The following is a 19,917-nucleotide window of genomic DNA, read 5'->3' as shown; positions in this document are numbered from 1 at the left end:
CAGGTACAATACCTGTTAAAGTGGGTACACATTAACTGGAAAGAACAAAACAATCCTACAAAAAATGAAGCTGAAAATACCACAAAGCTGAAAAAATGCAAGCCCGTGGATTGATTTATTCCATCTAGCAGATGTTAAATTAGCCACCATGTTCCTTGGTATGAATCAAAGAAGAAATAAGCCAAACATAAGGCATTTGTTCCTTTTAATCATCCCTTCTCTTCTTTCACTCCTCATTGAATTTCTACTAGCTTTCTTGTACTATTCACCACAAGTAAGTCATTCTTGCTTATCTACCAAAAAAGTTTAATAGCTTAACAGAGACAGAAAGTTTTTCAAAAAACACCCCCAGAGACCTATGGCTAACTAAGGAATAAAATAAATGCCATCAGCAGGCACAGCCTGCTTTGGAGAAACAAAACATGGCTGTGAGAAGTCAGCTTTTGCCACACATCAAATAACGCCACGGTGCTGTGCCTCTGCCTGCCAAGCGCACACATACCTGGTGGGAGGGGCTGGCCCTGCACGAAGAAGCCGGCCTGCTGCGGCTGCCCCACCATGTTGTAACCCCACAAGGCAGACGGCGGATGGTGCATCATTTGAGAGGAAATTGGCGAGTAAGTAGGAGGCACTCTATACAAGTTGTTCTGCGGATATTCCTTGAAATATACAGTAAAAGCGAATGTTACTGACATTCATACCTTACTAACTCATAAATAATGCCAATTTTCCTACTAAATCATTAAAGGCCAGAGACAGTTCCCATTGTCGTCTGCAATGATGTAAAACACAGATTAAGTCTCAGGCTGCCCACAGGTAATTAACAACTTCATACACACTCCATCCATTTCTACCTTATTGGTAAGTATTTTCTGCAGGCTATGGTAAGGTATATAGCACAAGGACAGTTACAGTATCAGTATATAAGTAACAGGAAGAACTTAACTGAAACATCAAATAACCCAGAAAATTATCTTAAAATTACAGCTACTTAAAACGCAACACGTTGACAAACTAGCTGGGTACTGACAGAATACTGCCACTTCTACAGCATGTACGACCAGGCTGGCAGCAGAGTGAAGAGGACAATTGCACAGAATGCTGCTACTGGAAACGTACATTGTTATTTGGGTGATGCCCAGCATGTTTCTCAAACCCTTGCTCTAGGTGATTCTTCAGCTTAGGAACCCACACCTCAAAATCCAATAAAAACCAAAAAGGTAAGTATCTCAGAAGCCAGAACAAATCTCACAGTAAAACAGTTTATATCTGTAAAAGAACCTCTTTCAAATTGGTTTCCATTTGAATGGGACCTGGGTTTAAACTGTGTTTGATCTCAACGTAATTTGAACTGGAGGAATTTTAGAAATTGATACAAACAGCTGTACTTTACACCGAACAAGAGAAAGCATATACGGAACCTGAATAATATTTAGTAAGATCTAGTCTACTATATTTTACATAGCACGTAAGGTCCTGAGCACTGTACATTCCTCTACACTGAGCTCCACTTGATACAAAACCACCCTCCTTCCAACCACCTCCTCTCATTCCATTTATTAGGACCCCCTCCTCCAGGTGCATAACAATTTCTGAAAGCAGCTAAGACAGCACCATGCAACATCAGATGCTTCAGCAAGAGAGGTCAGGTTTTGTATGGGGCACCAACTACTTACATCAGCTCTTGAGCTTGACTTTGACTTTCGCTTCCGACTCTTTGTCTTCTTCTCATCGTCTGTGGCGTGTTTGCCCTGATCTGAGAGCTCTCCTGACTTTCCTTCTGGTTCCTGAGACACAGGTGTGGTGGGCTCTTCCTCCTCCTCTTCTGGAGGAAGGGGCAAGGGCTCGAGGTAGTAACTCCGTGGCTTGGGTTTGGTGTGCATGTGGTACAGGAGGAGATGCTGCTGCTCCTCATATTTTATTACTTTCCTGTCAACGCGAACTGTACCAAACCATGCCCAAGAGAGAGGAGCAGGATTTTTGTGGCCTTCAAATAAATCCCAAGGGGACACCTTTTGTTTTGTTGAAACCTGAAGGCCCTGTTTCAGAATAAAAGTGAAGTTAGCATTTTAAGAAAGTTGGAATGCTACAGCAGACAACTTGCTTTTGTACATCATTAGTTGAGTCAGGAAAATCCAGTAAGGATATTTCCCCTCCACAAAATGTACCGAATGCATACTGGTGGAATTTTAACCTCTATCTGAGGCTGCCACTACATAAGAGCAATTATATTTTTATAGTACCATTTTCTTGTAGCTATGCTAAAATTCTCAAGTTCCATCTCTCACATTTTGAAGGAAAAATCAAGTATCTATCAAAAATTTCTGATCTGAGGATACCATTCCTAAAAGTTTACATATTCAAATAAGGGGAGAAAGCCTAAGCACTAAATCACAAAAAAATGCCTACCCAGTCTGCAGAATAAAAAGCTCTGTCCTTCTCTTCTAAATAAATTCACTTACAATTATGCATCCCTTCAAATTCCCCAAAAATCCAAATATACCCCAGCCCCACCCTGCCTTTTTTTCTCTGTCTCTTCTAAGTAGGATCACCCTCCAGCCTCCTCCCAGCAGGTAACAGGTCAAAAAGTTCCCAGGTCAAATGGGCTCTCGCATGTAGGATTCTGCTTGAAAAGCAAATACTTTGTAAGAGCTTTTGCTGTTCAACTCCTAAGTCAAATGTCATTTCCTTTTTGGCAACTTCTGTGGAGTTGGACAATACCAGTCAAGACCCTATAGTGCAAGCTTATGTCAACACTCATCACATTAGCAGTTACATACTGCCCACGTGCTCTGCAGATTCAATAAGGAAGGGCATGCAGCAAACATCACTGATTTTTAAATAAATCAGAAAGTGAAAGGTTACCCAAACTCTTGAATTTGCACGAGTGGCATAAAACTGTTTCCATTTAAGATGCATATATACCTAAAGCTCTGAGACTACCTGCAAGGATCAGCAACTCATCCGGGAGAGGAGGATGGAATCACTGCCAGTGCTGGTGCAAGGTCCAAGTCATGCTAGGCTGCCTGAACCCATTTGGCTGGGGTTTAACAGCTCCCTGCGTGCCTCTCTCTAACCCCACTCCCGGTTTCACCCTCTGCCTGAGAATTTTCATATGGATCACGCAATCAAAATCTGTGCAAGAATATCTGGAACAGAAACACATTTGATACCAAAAAACAGTCTGTCATTTGCAACTATTTTTAAAGGTCTTATTCGACAAGCCAGCATTCCTCACTTTTGGCATCACTGCTCATAGAAAGCCTACCTGTTCAAAAGAAACGCAGTGCCATGGCTGAAGCTTTCGTAAGGACTGGGGGTGCACCAGAAAGCTGTATTACAGGAGATGTACACCAGAAAGCTGTATTACAGCAGACGTACGCTGCTTTTATGATACTGCATATAAAGGCATGTATTGTACAAGCTGTACCTGTTTGCTTGAATTCCTAAGCTTCAAAAATCACGGAAAAACTGAGGTGAAAAAAAACATTTACTCTTGCCTGTTTCTTATCAATGGAGTCAAATCCCGCAATTTTGTTCCCCTTGGTGTCAATCAAGGATCCCATTGGCTCACAAGTAATAATATCACATGTCTGCTTTGGCAAAGGGAGCAGCTGGCGAACCTTGTCAATGCTTTCCGACCGCTTGTCTCCCAGCTCCTTCTAGAGAATAAATACATCAATCAATCAAACAGAAAGGGAAGGGGGTGGGGAGAAGAGAAACATTTCACTGCTTTCAGTATTAGAAAATGTCCTGTTTCTGGATGAATCATTTCCTTGTACTTTTACTAAATTTAAACAAGTGGCTTTGCAAGGGGTTTTGGGGGCTTTTTGCGTGGGTTGTTTTCTTTTTTTAAAGAATGTAAGTTATCTTGTAATCTCTTGTTTAAACAGAATGTAAAAACCATGTAATATAAATTTAGTGTCTCAATCATGATTAAAAGTAACTGTCTTGCAGGATCCCTAATTTTAATTTATTACCAAGAAAATACTAGAAGTCTGTCTTCCCACCCCCACACTAAAATTTTATTTTCTCCTTCTACTCCTTGTTATCCTAGTGCTGTTTCAGTCTTGCTTCGTTTTCCAAGAGGCCTTCCCAGACACTAGAAATGACAGGATTAAAGGATGATCACAGAAAGCAATTTAAAGGAAATGCTGAAAATGGCAAGACATAACACTTACTTTTAGTTTTTTCACTAAATTCATGTAAGCCCTTTTGTTCTCCTCAGGCCCTCCTTGGGAAGCGTTTGACAAGTCCGAGGCAAGTGTCCCATTGATGAGGACACCCAGCATATCCAGCACGGTTGTGAACAATTCGCTGAGAGTAAAGACAAGCATTACCCTGAGGAACTACCGATTGCCAAGAGATCCAGGGACAGCTACTCAGGGCAAAGGCCACAAACGCAGCTCTTCAAACAAGCCAAGTTTTTCAGGGCGTTCTGCATACACACATACCTCAGCCTGCATGCGTCAGCCCCAGTCTGTGCATGCAGGTGGACTGTCAAGACATAGACACAAATCTTACTTATAAACCCCAGCTCAGAGCTACAAACAGCATGAACTAACAAACAGTCACTGGGAATTACAGGCTCCCAGACTTCAGAATGTGCTCAGGTATGTGCTTGTTAAAGAAGAGCATCAGTAGTGGCTCCAGTGCTTTCCAAGGCAGAGGTGCTCCCTAACCAAGATCAGCACCGAGCACATAAATTGCACTCAAGTAGTAATAGCATAAGGGTAAGGAAAATGTAACAATAATATACATACAATCTAAACGTATAAGCACTAGGGACATGAATTAGCTTGTTTATGTAGCGCAGACATACTTGTTGGTTTGCATATCCACAGTTCCTGAAGTGATTATCTGCAGGAGCAGAAGTGCCCAGTCAGTGGTCCACTGGGTGCTCCTCTGCACAGTATCAAACATGCCACCTACCTGCAAAATAATACAGCAGATAGCAAGGCTCTGCATGTATCTCATATAGGCACGCTTCCTTTATCATATGGATTCCTTATGAATAAAACTGCTCTCCAGTCCCACAAATTCTTTGTGCTGAATGCTATCTTGAAAGGCTGACTTTAAATAATTTTTCTTCCCCACCCCATATTCCCAGCAAAAAGGAACTACAGAAAAGCAAAATATTATTACACTGCTCCTTCAGTTCCCCATCCTCACTTTCATGTTTGATGCAACGAATTGAAGTTGGTGAAAAAATTATCAGAACTGAAAAGGTGTTGAATTAGAACTTTATAGTTAGCACTTTGCTCCCACACCCAAAACGCAGATATAATAATATGGTTGTAACAATAAAAATAATAATATAGTTATACAACTAATATAATAATATAATGTAGTTGTCTAACGATATTGACTGCCTAATTCTGTAAAATCCTTGCTTGTTACATGGGGATAAACCCGTCAGTGGACAATGGTCTGGAATGTCCACAAAAAGATGATGCATTTCTGAGCTTCCAGGGACACCAAAAGGAAGAAAGCAGCACAAAAATAAGGCATGAATAAGGTATAGGCTTGTCCTTCCCATTCATTTTATATGAACAATGTCCAAACATTATGGCCAAGAGCCATCAGCTGAAACAAGAGGGACGGGCAGAGCAGAGACGAACGCCAACGGAGCAGAGACCCCTGCGTCAGGGCCGAGGGGGCACTAACAGCCCTTGCTGTCCCTGGCCAACCCCACTGGGGCTCCCCCTGGTCCCAGCTCTGGGGCCCCAGGTCAGGAGCCTCAGCCTGTCCCCATGGCCCTGCCCGGCCACACCAGGGTTTGTCTGACCCCGGCTCCCCTTGCTGGGCCTGATCCTGAGTCCCTGCCGTGGGCTGATGTCCTTCCATGGACTCAGCCTGTCCCCATCCCGACAGAGGAGCCTGATGCCTGGAGGGGCTGAGGGACCCCCTCAGCTGCCAGCTTTCATTATGCCCCGGCCCCAGCAGTGCCCTGACACAGTGCTGCTTCCTCCTTACCACCTACTCCAGAGTAGCTGCTACACCTTTTTATAACATCAGGAAAACCACAGAAGGTTTTCTTACCAAGTTAAGACGAAGTTGTAGAGCTTCATGCATCATTTGCCGAGCTTTAACATCGTCCTGGTACCGTTCTTCCCTCCAGTTACTAAGGATCTAAGAAAAAGCAATTGAAGTATTTGTGACCATTATCTATAAGGAATCATAAAAGATTATTAACTTTTTTATCCTCGTGCCTGCTTAAGGTTTAGAGCAGAATAAGCAAACTAGCAGAGGGGCAAAAATTAATGTGTAAAAACCTGATAATCTGCTATCAATTGTGTGACTAGAACTTCACGTTGTAGCAAAAAAGAAAATAAGCAGCTTTGTTACACATTTATTAAAAACATTGTTTCAAACACCCTACTTAACTGTTCACCACAGGAAAGTAAACAGACCTCTTGCACTGGATGCAGCTTCCCAACAGGATCTGGGGGATCGCTGGGTGTGAAATGACCAGAACCTTAGGGAACCTGGACCAGCTGCATTTCAGGGGAGAGACCATACAGCAAAAGGAAAACCCAGGCAGCAGTAACACCAGGGCGGGGAAGGGGGACACACCATCAAAGGAATTAATTTAACTAGGATGTTGACATATGCCATAGCCTTGACCAGAGCAGGGAGGCAATATGAGAAAATAATGGCCCTACAGGTATCAACTTTCACTGTCACAGTAACTCAGAAACTAAAGACAGAAAAAAGGAAGCATGGACACACTACACTGGGCATCGTATATATTCTTTTAAAGACAGTCCTAAGGAGCTATTGTAGGCTAGAGCATGAATCAGATGGGAGCAGGAAGCCTTGAGCAGAATCAGCAGAGGCTGTGAGTAAGCACAAGTGATACAAGGAGAGAGCTGCGGGCAAGGGGCCAGTTTGGGACTAGCAATATTGTTTTTTAAAATATGAAAAATCCTTAATCTGTGCCAGCTGGAGAAGATTAAGGGTTTTCCTAAAGAAGGAAAGTTTCAAACTTATAAAAACATTTTATGATCAAGCTAGAGACTGAGAACACTGTTCCTCTCAGGACAAACATCTTTTATTGTTTTTCCTGGAAAGAACTGGAGTCAGACTCAAGTTCATTATATTTCTCTGTAACAATTTTAGAAAAAAAGATATATTCACTCTCAAAAAGGAAGAAAGACCTCCCCATTCTTCCTTCCTTGGACTGTTCCTTTTGGCACACCATTGCACTGCAATTATCCTGCTTTTATGCCATCTCATACACAGAAAACTGATGACACATAAAACATCTAAGAAAGGGTGCTCATGGTTATGCGCTTGTTTTACCTGATTAACTTGATTCTGCAGCGATGTTAGAAGCCCTTCTCGTTGCTCATCCTGTCCCTTAAGGCAAGTAAGTACCAATGAAAGGAAGGGTTGCTGACTCAAAAGAGACATGCTTTAACAGACACAAATACAGAAGTCAATTAGTAAAGTGATTTTGATACTTCCCATCCTCACTCCCTTCCTTGTTTTGTCTACTTTTTTCCCCTGGAAGTGGCATTGCCTGTATTTATGTCTGTTTCTGCTTTAGTAAATTAAAGCCTTGCCAGACGAATTAAAAAAACATGCACATAAGAAGACAGTGCACCAGCCAGCATAAATGCACATAGTATGCATGTCACTAATGAGAACCCACCTAGCTCAGGGCACTGAGAATGACCAGTAATTGCATGGACACTTGAAGGCCTGACTCAGAAACAGGACATGTCATTTTAAGACTACTTTGATAACCCAGGGATATAATTTTAGTGGAGATTAGGCAGCTGAAGTTTCTAATCCATGTTAGTAGTCTGAAGTGAATCCCAAGTAAGCTTCCCCTACAAGCACTGATTAGAATGACAGCTGCCTAAACTGCACTAGAATTCTAACACAGGCTTAGTAAGTAAACTGAGGTGCAGCTTTAGCTGGCTGTTGGAGACATGCCATACCAATGCGAGGGCTTTCAAAGTCTTTATTTAAATTAATGTGTCTCCACTATAAACATAAAATTAAGACAAACTGGAAGAAATACAGGAACAAGAATTTGAAAGTACAACATGTGAAGTAGAAGGAAGTCAAAAATGTCAGCAAAGGGACTTGAGTAACAGCTCATGCAATGATTTTTGCAGTTTTAGATATACAAGCTCCTTGACAATTTAATGCGTCCATAAGCACAATATAAATACAAATCCACACATACATGTGTCTATGCATTACAAGTATTCATTTCAACTGTTATTTTCATTAGGCATTTAACTTGACAATTAGTATAAAGGAATGGCAAAATCTCAAGGTCCCATAAAAGGAGCAAAATGGAAAGCCTGCATTTTCAAAAGTCATGTTAAACTGAACATCATGGTAGGAACAGCTGATCATTTTCTCATTAATTTTGCGAGGAAAAGTTTACAATTTGCGACAGTTACTGCAATCACTAGCCCTGCTACACAAAGCTGAGTCTGAAAAAAGAAAGACAGATCTTATGTAAGTTGCATAAAATTTCATACTTTCCCATAGTTTCATTGGGTTTGTGACTCACAGAGTAGTAAAGTTTGGTTTTGATCAAGAAGAGAATGAAAAGCTTCGAAAAGCACACAAGGAAGTAATTTATTGTTACAACTAGAACAACTTCGTAAATGCTTTTACTTCTGCACACAGGAATAACTGTGGAGGAAGGGCTTGACAGTTTCTACAGGCATTTTATTTCGGCTTTGAAAGAGGCTTGGTTTAGATTTCCTACATTAGAGCTCTCCCGTAGGAAAAGAAACATAAGACAGAGAGAGGTTCCATGTTCCCTTCTACTGATGCAAGTAGCAAGAGAGCCAGTGAATAACAGAAAAGTGCTGAAATGCTCAGGCACACCTAATAAAGGGATCCAGAAAGCAAGATGTCTTCTTCTGTCTAACAACAGATCAGGCAGGTATTGCAGATGAATTAGGACAAGGAAGAGACAGCTTCATAAAGTTAATACAAAGCATACCTAACTCAAAAACTGAACATGGTGAACAGTAGTTCTATAGGTTTATATATCACATAAGAAGCTTATCAAAGAAACAGTCCAGATGAACTAGGAGAGTCCAGCATAACACAGCGTTATGGGCATACTGCAGTTACGATGGAAAGAAAAAAAAAATAATTAAATCTTCTAACCTTAAACAGAATATAAGCTAGGTGGAAGAGGCTGGAAAATAGCAATAGATTTAAAAAGCTCCACAGAATTTAATGACAACAACAAGTCAAAAATCAATACATGCAGCACACAAAGCCCAATTACTGGTTCCACGCTTGGGGAAAGTATACTGCATGAACGACACTGAAGGTGATAAAAAAAGACAGCACATGCTAGTAACATGTAAAAACAAGAAACTTATGGTGGGACCATATACAACCATTAAACACCACAAGCTCTTGAGAAGTGATTTGCTTTCTTGAACAACTGTACTTTGGAAGAGCGTCACAAAAAGACAGACAGTATTGGAAGCTAAGAGACCTTTTTGTGTATAGTATTCAATGTTACTTCTATCATAGCTCTAAGAAAGTACAAAAAAAATTACAGGCACTATGGAAGAATATTTTACTAAATAACCATTAAGTCACTAAAATCCTCGCGTGCTTGGGAAGTTAGAGATGAGCTTAAGCTTAATTCCCAACAGTAATTAAATGACATGACAATTACGGGACCTTAACGGCAAGAAAAGCAGCCTAACAGAAGAGACAGCAAGTGCTCTAACTGTTCTTTGAAATCTCCAATAATTCCCATCACCAAGCTGCAGAATCACCACTAGAAGATGTCTTACAAAGCTTTCTCGCTTCCTCCTCTGAAACTAATGATATTTCTTCAAATTTAATGAAACCTGTTTGGGGTTGATAACTTTTTTGCTCCACAAAAGTGAACCAATGAAGTTTTGTGAACCCAAAATCCAGTCCTCAGTAAACTCCTCCTTCAAAAACACCTTTCAGCTCTGCGCACAGGGATTTCCCAAGGTCGTACCTTTTTTGTTTCTGTCTATCTCTTTCCTTCTTAGAAGATGACCCCAAATGCTGACCTTTCTCCAGCTCCTCTCCTGCAGCTTTCAAGACCCTACCTTGAACCGAGGTAGGCAGTTTTGCTATCAAGGGAGCCACCAGCCACACTCCTCGCCGCTCAGAGGAACTAGAATTAGAACAAACTTATTTCAGCCAAAATATCCATGCAGTTTTGTAACCAGTATTAGCTGTTACAAGACTAAACTGCTTTAATAAAGCAGTTAACACAATGCATCTGGAGTAACTAGTGTGGACTGAGCAGTCAAATTTCTGGTTTCCAGAAAATTCAAGAATAGCAACTACATTTACTGTTAAACAAAATAAACAGAAGTAACCTTCAGGTAACTCATTTCTGTACATTCCTGTTTCAAATGCAAAAAACGTCTAGGCAATTGACACAAAATTAAGCATCATGTTGGCTAAAATAATTAAAAAGGTGCTACAAAAAATACCTTAGGAATGTCTTTTTACCATTCTGTCTTGTATTACTTGTGTCAGCATTTCCAACAGAGTTTGGATTGAAGAGGCCTATACCAGAGTTAGAAGAGTTATTGTTTAGATCAGCGGATTGCTGAAACACCTCTATTGTCGCCTTTGCAATATTATCCAACAAGCTGTTCATTTCAGCCACAGACCCAGAACCCTACAGTAAAACATAAGTAAACTAGCACATTCATGGTATGTTTGTTCATGGACTACGTTAAAATTTAACATACTTTTTTTGCATTAAATATTTAGATAAGAAAGTTTGAAAACAAATACTCACAGGCTCCTTCATGCACTGTTTGATCATTAGTTGCAGCTCCAACCAAGACTGCCGGAGAGTCCACTGATCTAAGTTCTAGGTAAGAATTAACATTACAGATACAAGTGTCAACACTGTATATGTCTGAAGAAAAAGAAAAAAAATCTCATAATTGCATACATTACATGTCAAAGCCTCAGCTTACAAGCAGATCATCACCATCACTACTCTTTTTAACAGTCTAATGACATGCCAAAATATCAGGCCTATTGAAGGATGTATGTTAACTTCCACGTTTTTGCAGCTAATATTGTTACTTAATACTTTTAACCACACCAACTTTTCTGAATAAAAATCTTGCTCTCTGCAAAATCTGAGTTTAGTTAAATATGAATTAGTAATTTGCTCTTTTGTTAGTAATTACATCAATCCATGGCATCGCCATCCAAGTGGATTTGTTTGTATTTAGCACAAGGCCATCTAGGCACAGTGAAAGGCAGCAGCTGCAGTGATATTTTGCAGAACACTGATCACTGTTTTTCCTGGTCCAGACATTGCCATCTTGATTCTTAACAGGTCTATTCAAAGAAAATAAGTTTTGTAGTTTAAGAAATGAAGTGCCCCTAATGCAGCTGAATTTGAAGAAAAGATCAGTTTTCCACTGTCCATGAAGGTGCTGGAGCCTTTTTCATGGAGTAGGAGTGTGTTTCCCCACAGTGCAGTCACAGAGCCCTCCTGAGAGAATAGGCATCTCCACCTGCACAGCCCTGAAAGCAGCTCCCTTTGCAGTGGCTTTCTAACGACCGACAATGATGAGCGTGCTGCATGCTTGTTTCTCCCACAGCCGTGGAATGAGAAGGAATGAGACACCCAAAGTCACACTATAGAACATTTACCACAGACACTGGGGATCCTGAGCACATACAATCTTTAAAGTATCTAATGCTTGATTGCACGAGGAACTGCAATTCAATGTCACATGGTGGTGCTGCTGATGACCGGTTAAGAGTCAGTGCATCACAGGTAGTTCTTCCACATTTTCCCCACAGCATTACCTGAAGTATGCGTTTGATATGCTGCCTCTGAGGGTTGTCACCCTCGGTGCATTCTTTAATACCATGGGGATAACAGATAAGTTGAAGGAGTTTCTGTGCTTGCTTGTTTGAAAGAACGGGATCCAAAATAAGATCTTTGTCCGTGCACAGCCTCTCAGGTTCTTTTAAACAGTGCTCTCCAACCCATTCCTGTAAGTAATCAGACAACAGATTCACGAGACAGTTTGAAGGCAATATTGACTTTTGGTAAGCTAAACGGAAAATTGATTTTTCCATGTGCAAAACTTTAAGTATGGTTCACGCAACATGTGAGATTAGAAATGTCTCCTGTCATTCAGTACCACCTGAAAGTTTAAGACTGTTAACAGGCTTTGCAAAATTAATTTCTTCTATACTTTGAAAGCAACTTTGTAATAAAAAATATGCTACTGCAAAAGCACCTTGAGCAGACAGCTGATGGACTGATCCTACTGTCCTCTCAAAGGGCTTGAGATTCAGGTAGGAAAAACAGCTCAATTCTGACTAAGTGCAGGGAGATGCTAATAACTAACTAAAGCAATTCCCCCTCCCCGCAGTAACACACTATGCGTTTGAATCGTGAAAATCAGGAAACCCAAACAGAACTCAAATACTGGCATACTTCAATGTTCGTTTTGCATCAAAACACATGTTACACTTTTCAAATAAAAAAAACATTGTTTCTCCAAATTAAGACAGAAGAGTTGTTTTAGAGGTTACCTGCTGGCAAATTGTTCTTAGCACATATCTAGCATACTCGCTTAGACTAGCAGTTTCTATGGAAACAGCTTTTCTGCATGATTTCAAAGTGTGAGAGGAACCCCAGATTTCATCCTCATTGAGTTCATCTAATAAGCCTCTCATATGGAAGTCTTCACTCTTCAAGGAGTTGACATTGTTGCTGCCAATTTCAGCATCACCTGCACAGCGGAAGCACAGAAGCACAGGGTGAACTTCTACCCAAGCCCCCACACCCCCCGACCGCTTACCCGCCCAGGGGATCTTCAGAGGTACAGGCCAGCTGAGGAGAGAGGCAGTCGCATTCGTAAGGGCAGCAGTGACTCTGAAAGCCACCATGTTCAAAAGTATTGTCCACTTGTTCATTTTGCATCTTTTTAATGGATGTTTCAGAAGTAGGAAAAGGTTTACACAAATCAAACACAAATAAAGCCACTATGTGCTCAACAGGAAAAAGTCTGCTGAGCATGCGGAATTGCTTTGGCAGGTAAGGAAGAGTTGTGTTACTCAGTCTTCTCAGATGCCCCTTTTCCAAGCCTTCTCTCTTTATTAACAGTCCACAGATCAAGCAACATGGTTCAAACAGTGGCCCCTTGGCCCACCTTACCATGAACCTCTTGACAAGAGAGACTCATCTTCCTGGGAATGGAAAGAGGCAGAGCACGCTGTGGGAGCCTGGCAAACACTGGTGAGCCCCTTCTCTCTGCACGGCACTGGCACAACTCTAAAACCACCATCTACCTGACACCAACAGGGGTGACTGGAGAAGCAATGAAAAAGTGCTTTGGAAACAACGCCAAAAAAAATCAGACCTGGAGCAGGTTGCATTTTACGTGTTTACGGGCCTGAAACCTCACACAAGGAACATGCAACTACAGCATGTGGCAGTGGGGAAACCAGCCCAAAATGCTGCACACAGTAACACCCCAGATGCTGCAAGGCCATCCAGGAATGTGTGCGAGAAGCAGACTAACAAAGCCTAATGTTTTAAGTTAGCAGAAACTCCTGAGGATCTTACTGATGCACCATACACGATAGTCATCCCTTAGAAAACCCCTCAGTTTACTGTCAAGACCAACAACTAACACGACGTGACAAGGCTAAATGGCTGGCTTCAGCTACTCAAGCACACACATTCACACCACGGCCTCTGGTTACACATATGCTAGGATTTTTTGCTAAAATCTACAACTACCAGCAAAATATTTCAAACTACTGCACCAAGGAGACCAACAGCCTTTCAGCAGCTGTAGCCACATCCCCAGACTACTACATATTTACACAGAGTGCCTGAAGCACCAGGGTGCACTAGGTCTTCCTGTGCACTCAGTTCTCCCATCACTGTTTCTGTGTTCCCTGGTACTGCATTGCTCTGGACAAAGAGTAAAATAATAATGAGGATTTAGTAGAGTTACTGCTAAGAAAAACTGCCAACACCTGCGCCCGCACCCTGGTTTGTACCACTTAAAGAGTTACTCCTAAATAAACAGCACACAACCCTCCTTTTCACAAGGCCGAACTTGTATTTGACAGCTTGTCAAAGCCAGGGCACTGACCAAGTGACAGCTTGCAGCAGACAGCAGTGGCTGGGACCGGCCCCCCAGCCGGCTCACCCCGCTCTCCACTACACCGGGCACGCTCCTGCCCCGAGCTCCACACGGCCAGATGCAGCACGAGGAATAACTCCTGACGGGGAGGGGAGAGGCTGAGCGAACAGCCTTGTCACTCCGGAGCCTGAACAGAAACCATTTTTAAGTAGGCCAATCGCAAAGCAACAGAACATACCCTGGGAAGGGAAAGCAGTTAAAATCCCTCAGTTCCCCCAAAATCCAAGCAAATCCAACCCCCCCCGTACCCCTGACCCAAGGGCTGGCAGGGAGGTCACATCAAGCCCTGCAGGTCCCAAAGCCCAGGACAAGCAAAGACTGCGGGAAACAACCTGACGGGAGCCTGTGCCCAACACACGTGAACAGACGGCAGCAGTGAGCAGCCCACCCACGCCCTCCCTACGCTCAAGCATCTCATGAGGTTGTGAGCACAGCTACATCAAGCCCAGATCTGTACCTGTGAAGGACAAGAGAGAAGAACCTGGCAGGCAAACAATACAATGAAGAGACTGATACTAAGCATGAAGCTAAAGCCATCCCAGAACACTTTGATAAAACTTGTGAAGAGGTTTAGTACACCCAGGAGCAGATTACTGCAGCACCATCTTTCACTGTGTGCAGAGATTATTTTTTTTCTAACACAGATTATTACTCACAAAGCTTCCTCAGCACAGAACTGGAACAACAACCATTTATCTGATGCTTTTCCTCAGTAAAACAAGTAGAATTTTTAAATAGCTAATGTCAGGTGCTGGCAAGAGACATCTCCAAATATAACGTTCTAGGTGTAGGAGGAGATGTGCTGCAGCAAAGGCACAAATCAACTGTGTGCCCAAATATTCCTTCCCATCACCCTGCACCAGACCCTATCCAAACCACATCTCTGCACAGAGGTGAAACAACAGCTATTCACACTATGCACCATTAATGAAGAAAAATAGCAAATCTCAGCACTCTCAATAGCAGGAGAACATAGATAATAGCCATAAACATATCTCAAACTCACTCTCAAATCCATCAGTCCATCCCAGATAGCTATGCCTTTAAAATCTTTCCCAATGTAGTCACATCATTAAGGATCATGGGATTTTTGAGACAGTTCTGAGACACCGGCCAGCAATAATGGCACTCTAGGTGGAGGTATACCTCTGTGGGTATGTCCACATCTGGAAGATGTTGCGCTATAGGTCACAAGAGCTTTAACTGAACTTAATGCCAAACCAAAGCTCTGAGACAGTTACTTATTTGAAAAAACAATGCACTCGTCATTCATGGAGAGTTGCTTAGCAGTGATTCTGTTACGACTTCCACAGTGACAGACACATGATTTGTGGTAAAACAAAGAAAAAGGTGGGAAAAATTATCCGAGACCATATTGCCTCTCTATATTTGAGAGGGACTTGCCTGAGTTTGAAATGTACTGGGACTTGGTGGCAGGGTAGGGGTCAAAATGTGACAGTCACATCTGCTTAAAGCCTTGTCAGCTGGGGCTGACTCACCAGAGAAAAATTCTGTCTCTTGACCTGTGGGGGAAACACTACTCACACGCTACAGAAGCACCCAGAGCATCCACATTTTTCTCTTGTCCTCAGGGTTTTCCTTTCCCAGGAGCATTGCTAGGGAAGTGAACTAGCACGATCTGTTTTTTACCCAAACACTAGAACAAAAACATTACACATGACTCTGCATAACCTTACCAAGCATCAAAATTGCTTTTAAAACCGCAAACACAGCTCCCACTTCTATACTGTTGTGAGCAGCAGCCAAGAGGTGACGATCACAAGAAGAACGAATTCCGGGGAATAATTTCCCTGCGGAAAGAAGAGTAAACCTTGTAGAAAATTACTGTTACTCACCAACTAAAATGTCTTTTCTACAAAATCCTTCTCATCTAGAATAGCTACTGAAGTACAATAACTGAATGAAGAACTGAATTTTCTGAAACTGCAGACCAACAGGTGAGTCACTGAAACCAGCTGGGATACACGGTTAGGCTATATTAACAACAGAATATGCTGTGATCATTTCAATATAAAAAGGAGCCTGTTGTTTCACTGGGTCCATGCAAACAGTAAACTTAACCAAAACAGGACACTGAAGTGTATTTTGGTTTTGGACTTCACAGATTTAGGAAATTACTTCCCTCACCTAGTCTTCGCAACAAATGAGGCAAAATCAATTAATATAAACGCCTGTTGCACAGTTAAGCCTAATTCTGCAGCTCACAAGCAGACCGCAAAAGATGTCAGTGAGTACTTAGTTTCTAACTTGAAGGAGAAGGGAGGGAGGGAGGGAAGGAGAATGGATGAATCTACCACCTTTCTGAGGTGCCTGATGGAGGCATACGTAAGAAAAGTCAGTAACATGGTCATGTTTTGCTTGACTTGTACTGCTTCCTAGAGTTCAGACATGATTTTCCCTACCCATTCAAATCCACTCTTATTTCTAGGGAAGCCTGGGACCATGTAACATACTTACGTTACTCAGACGGCATTCTTCACAGCTCTTACTTGTTTTGCTTAAATTGCAATAAAAGTTTATTTATTTCTGGTCAAAAAAGAAACTAATATTACTTCTAGATGGAAGAATCTGACACCACACTTAAGAGCTGAATTATTTTTTTTAGCTTTCAATTTCATTTTCCCATAGAAATTGTCTTGTCATCAAATTTGCTGAAATACTTATAAGTAAAAAAACACAGGTTATTTCCAGGCTTGTTTCCTTTTAATTGTTGGGTGCTTTGCCCTTGCCCTTTTCCTTCCTCTTTTGGTCTGTGGCAAAAACACACAGGTCAGACCACAAAATATTCAAATTTGAAAGGAAAGAGAACTACATTAAAACATGCTGAGAACTAATTTCCTCATGTTTCTTCTGTTGGACCAGATGCTTTATTATACCCTATTTAAAATTGCATTTAATTTCAATTTACATGCAAGGCTACTAAACTGCATGATGTGTATTATCCCTATTAGTTTTTGTATCACTGAGAGATGATCCACTACACAAGCTGTCACTGCCCCAACAGTACTTAGTATGAAGGAAGGTGGGGACTGTGATAGGTACTGCCAACAGCAGCACCGGCACAAAACCAGTATTAACAGGTCCCAGGCTCACATGACTGTTTCAATGAAGTTCCAAAATAAATGAGAACTATCAGGAGAGAACAGTGCTTCCAAATGTATTCCTCTTTGCTGAAGTGTACACAGATACTGTGTTAAAATTTAATGTTCTTTTTAAAGATGTAATATTAGTATGACTGAGTTTTATGTCAACATTATGCCACACCTGGGTGGCCAGGTGTTGCGAATGAATAAGTTTCAGCAAGCTTCTATAGTGTTACATGCATATAAAATGTTTCTGAAACATGTAAGAATAGTATGTATCAACTTTCCGCTGGTGAAACGTGTAATTTTAAACAGGTTATCATTTCAACTTGCACACATGAAATCTAAAGCCATCAAAAACATCTGGGTTCACTTTCTGAAGTGAAAGGACCACACAGCAGGCAACTTACCTGTTCCCTGGGAAAAGAGGCAGACCTGGGGTGTCCTGAAGAGGTGCAGGAGTAACCGACAGGTCATCCTTGCCCCAGGCTCGGCATCTGGATCTCCACAGGCTACGGGAGAGGGGACACGGACATAAGGCATCTGCCCAGGACCTCCCAAGTCCCAGTGACAGGCCTGGAAATGCTCTACGTCACAGCCCCATTTTAAGCATGAATACAATAATTTTGTAACAGGAATCAGCATTTATGACCTTGAGCCAATAAAACCCAGGAAAGAATAATACCATTTTTGGTTAAGCAAGAGACCTAATTAACAGCAGAAAAGAATACATGGTTAAAATGGGTTTTGACAGTCAAAGCAGAAATAAGACACAAATTCAAGCAGAAAGTGAGAAGAAATGTGTGAAGTGGCTAACAAAGAAGACCACAGCTACGGTACTGCAAGGCTGGAGGCAAAGTCAATGATGTCAGAGGGAAAATGCCATCATCAGGCAGACTGATGCCAGAAGGAAAGGCACAGCCTGAGTAGAACCAGCAGATATCTGAGCATATAGCACGAAGCAGAAAAGAGTTGTGAGCAGAAGCGTGTGTTGCATAATACAAAGGGATAGTGCACTGTCAGCAGCTCTCCACTTGTCAAGGTGTGTTCTCTGATCTAACTTGGCTTCGCTCCTTTTGGGAACTGCAGGGACACACATGCTGCAATGCACAATGGGTGGCATTTCATACAAGAACGCAGTTCAGAACACACTACTTATTCAATCAATGGAGACTTCTTTAGAAGCCTTAATTCATTTTAAGTTTTTCTCCTGGTATTTTCTTACCAGCTGCAAGAAGAGAAGGCAGTGCAACATGCTGAACTACGTCTTCCAAAGAAAAGCACTGCCGGGCGATCAGTATAGCAACGAAAGTGGCCAGGGAATCATGGAACGACAGGTCACTCACCTTGAAGGAAAAACACTGCAAGGCTTCACATAACTGCACACACCATAGCCATGTTTATAAAGGAATTAACTATCAGAATAAACAGTTAAACGTTTACCCAGAAGCATTTGTCTCTACGTTTTAATGCATTTCCCAAACACTTTATGGCAAATACTGATAGTTCTTGACTTTAACAAATACCTATTTCAAATACCTATTTCAAATACCATGAATTCTGAAGTAAAAAACATTAGCCTTACGAAAACTTGAGAAAATTTTATAGTTCTATAAAACCAGGTAACATTGATACTCTTCCTTAGCTTTACGACAAGACTATATCCCCAACGTACACAACTTCAATCTGTTCCTAAAGGCATATATAATCAAACTATAGGTAAATACATTGAATCAGATATTAGATAACATTAATCACTATAATCCTGCTAACGTTAACAGGACGATGGTAACTTACACCAGGAGAGTAAGAAACAGCAAAGTGTACCACCCCTTCTACAATCTGAGAGGCAACACCAAAACAGGCTCTTTAAAACAGAGGTTTACACATCCATCAGCATTTCAGAAAAAAATAAATGGACATGCCTGCTCCTTTTGAAGAGTATCTCTGATATACTGTATCACTTCATAATAAAGAACAAAAAATTACAAAGAGAAAGTTCTAAGCGCTACCCAAATTCTACATTAACCCTGAAGATGTAGGGAAGAATAAAAATCAACCAGAAATCTCATTAAAAGCCTTGAAAACTTAAATGGATACAGGACTAAATTTGTCCTCCGCACTTTGTATTGAACAGAAAAGTTAGTACACCTCTAAGCACATCCTAGGGAAATAGGTTTAACAGGCATTTTGGAAGACATTGAACTTACATCCACACTGCAGAGCAGATCATTGAAACCCCAGACATGATTTGAAGAGCAGCAAAGAGCTTTTACGACCCCTAACCACTCTGAGCTAAGCACCGTGCAGCATGCTGTCAGCTCTGCGCAAAGGTTTGCTATGTCATTAATCCTAGGAAAGAAGAGAAAAATGAGTACAGAAGCAGGACCTTTCATGAACAATACATGTTTAGGTCAAAGCAGATCAGCGCCTGGCAGAAGAACCAGTGTTTCCTTACTTAAGGTGGGGAATTATGTCTAAATGTGGTTATGCTACTGTACAAACAACATATAGGAACTAGACAATCTTTAAGGTCCCTTCCAACCTAAACCATTCTGTGATTCTGTGATATAACCTAGTGTTAACTCAGTGGTGGACAACTAGAGCATCTGGAAAATAAACAACCA

General features: G+C 41.5%; 1 protein-coding gene across 12 annotated transcripts in view; it reads right to left on the bottom strand.

The window, feature by feature from the left end:
* MED12L (mediator complex subunit 12L) overlaps nt 1–19,917 on the bottom strand; it is a 150,764-nt gene that overhangs the window by 17,070 nt on the left and 113,777 nt on the right. For 10 of the 12 annotated variants that reach the window (XR_013931798.1, XR_013931799.1, XM_080410154.1 and 7 more), the window contains 16 exons: nt 19,501–19,642; nt 18,516–18,651; nt 17,701–17,802; nt 15,884–15,997; nt 12,562–12,761; nt 11,824–12,012; nt 10,790–10,864; nt 10,476–10,666; nt 9,989–10,150; nt 7,306–7,417; nt 6,043–6,132; nt 4,823–4,932; nt 4,182–4,317; nt 3,501–3,662; nt 1,677–2,039; nt 503–659 (listed from right to left, as the gene is read on the bottom strand). Coding sequence is in view for 10 of the 12 variants with exons in the window: in XM_080410154.1 (XP_080266280.1) it covers nt 503–659; nt 1,677–2,039; nt 3,501–3,662; nt 4,182–4,317; nt 4,823–4,932; nt 6,043–6,132; nt 7,306–7,417; nt 9,989–10,150; nt 10,476–10,666; nt 10,790–10,864; nt 11,824–12,012; nt 12,562–12,761; nt 15,884–15,997; nt 17,701–17,802; nt 18,516–18,651; nt 19,501–19,642 (2,441 nt within the window). In the remaining 2 variants the exon portion in view is untranslated. The remainder of the gene's footprint in view (nt 1–502; nt 660–1,676; nt 2,040–3,500; nt 3,663–4,181; nt 4,318–4,822; nt 4,933–6,042; nt 6,133–7,305; nt 7,418–9,988; nt 10,151–10,475; nt 10,667–10,789; nt 10,865–11,823; nt 12,013–12,561; nt 12,762–15,883; nt 15,998–17,700; nt 17,803–18,515; nt 18,652–19,500; nt 19,643–19,917) is intronic. The other 2 variants (XM_080410158.1, XM_080410161.1) reach the window with 1 other exon arrangement.

This window comes from Falco punctatus, assembly GCF_963210335.1.
Source record: "Falco punctatus genome assembly, chromosome: 13".
Taxonomy (NCBI): Eukaryota; Metazoa; Chordata; class Aves; order Falconiformes; family Falconidae; genus Falco; species Falco punctatus.
The sequence above is the reverse complement of the archived record's forward strand: the minus strand, read 5'-3'. Positions and strand labels throughout refer to the sequence as shown.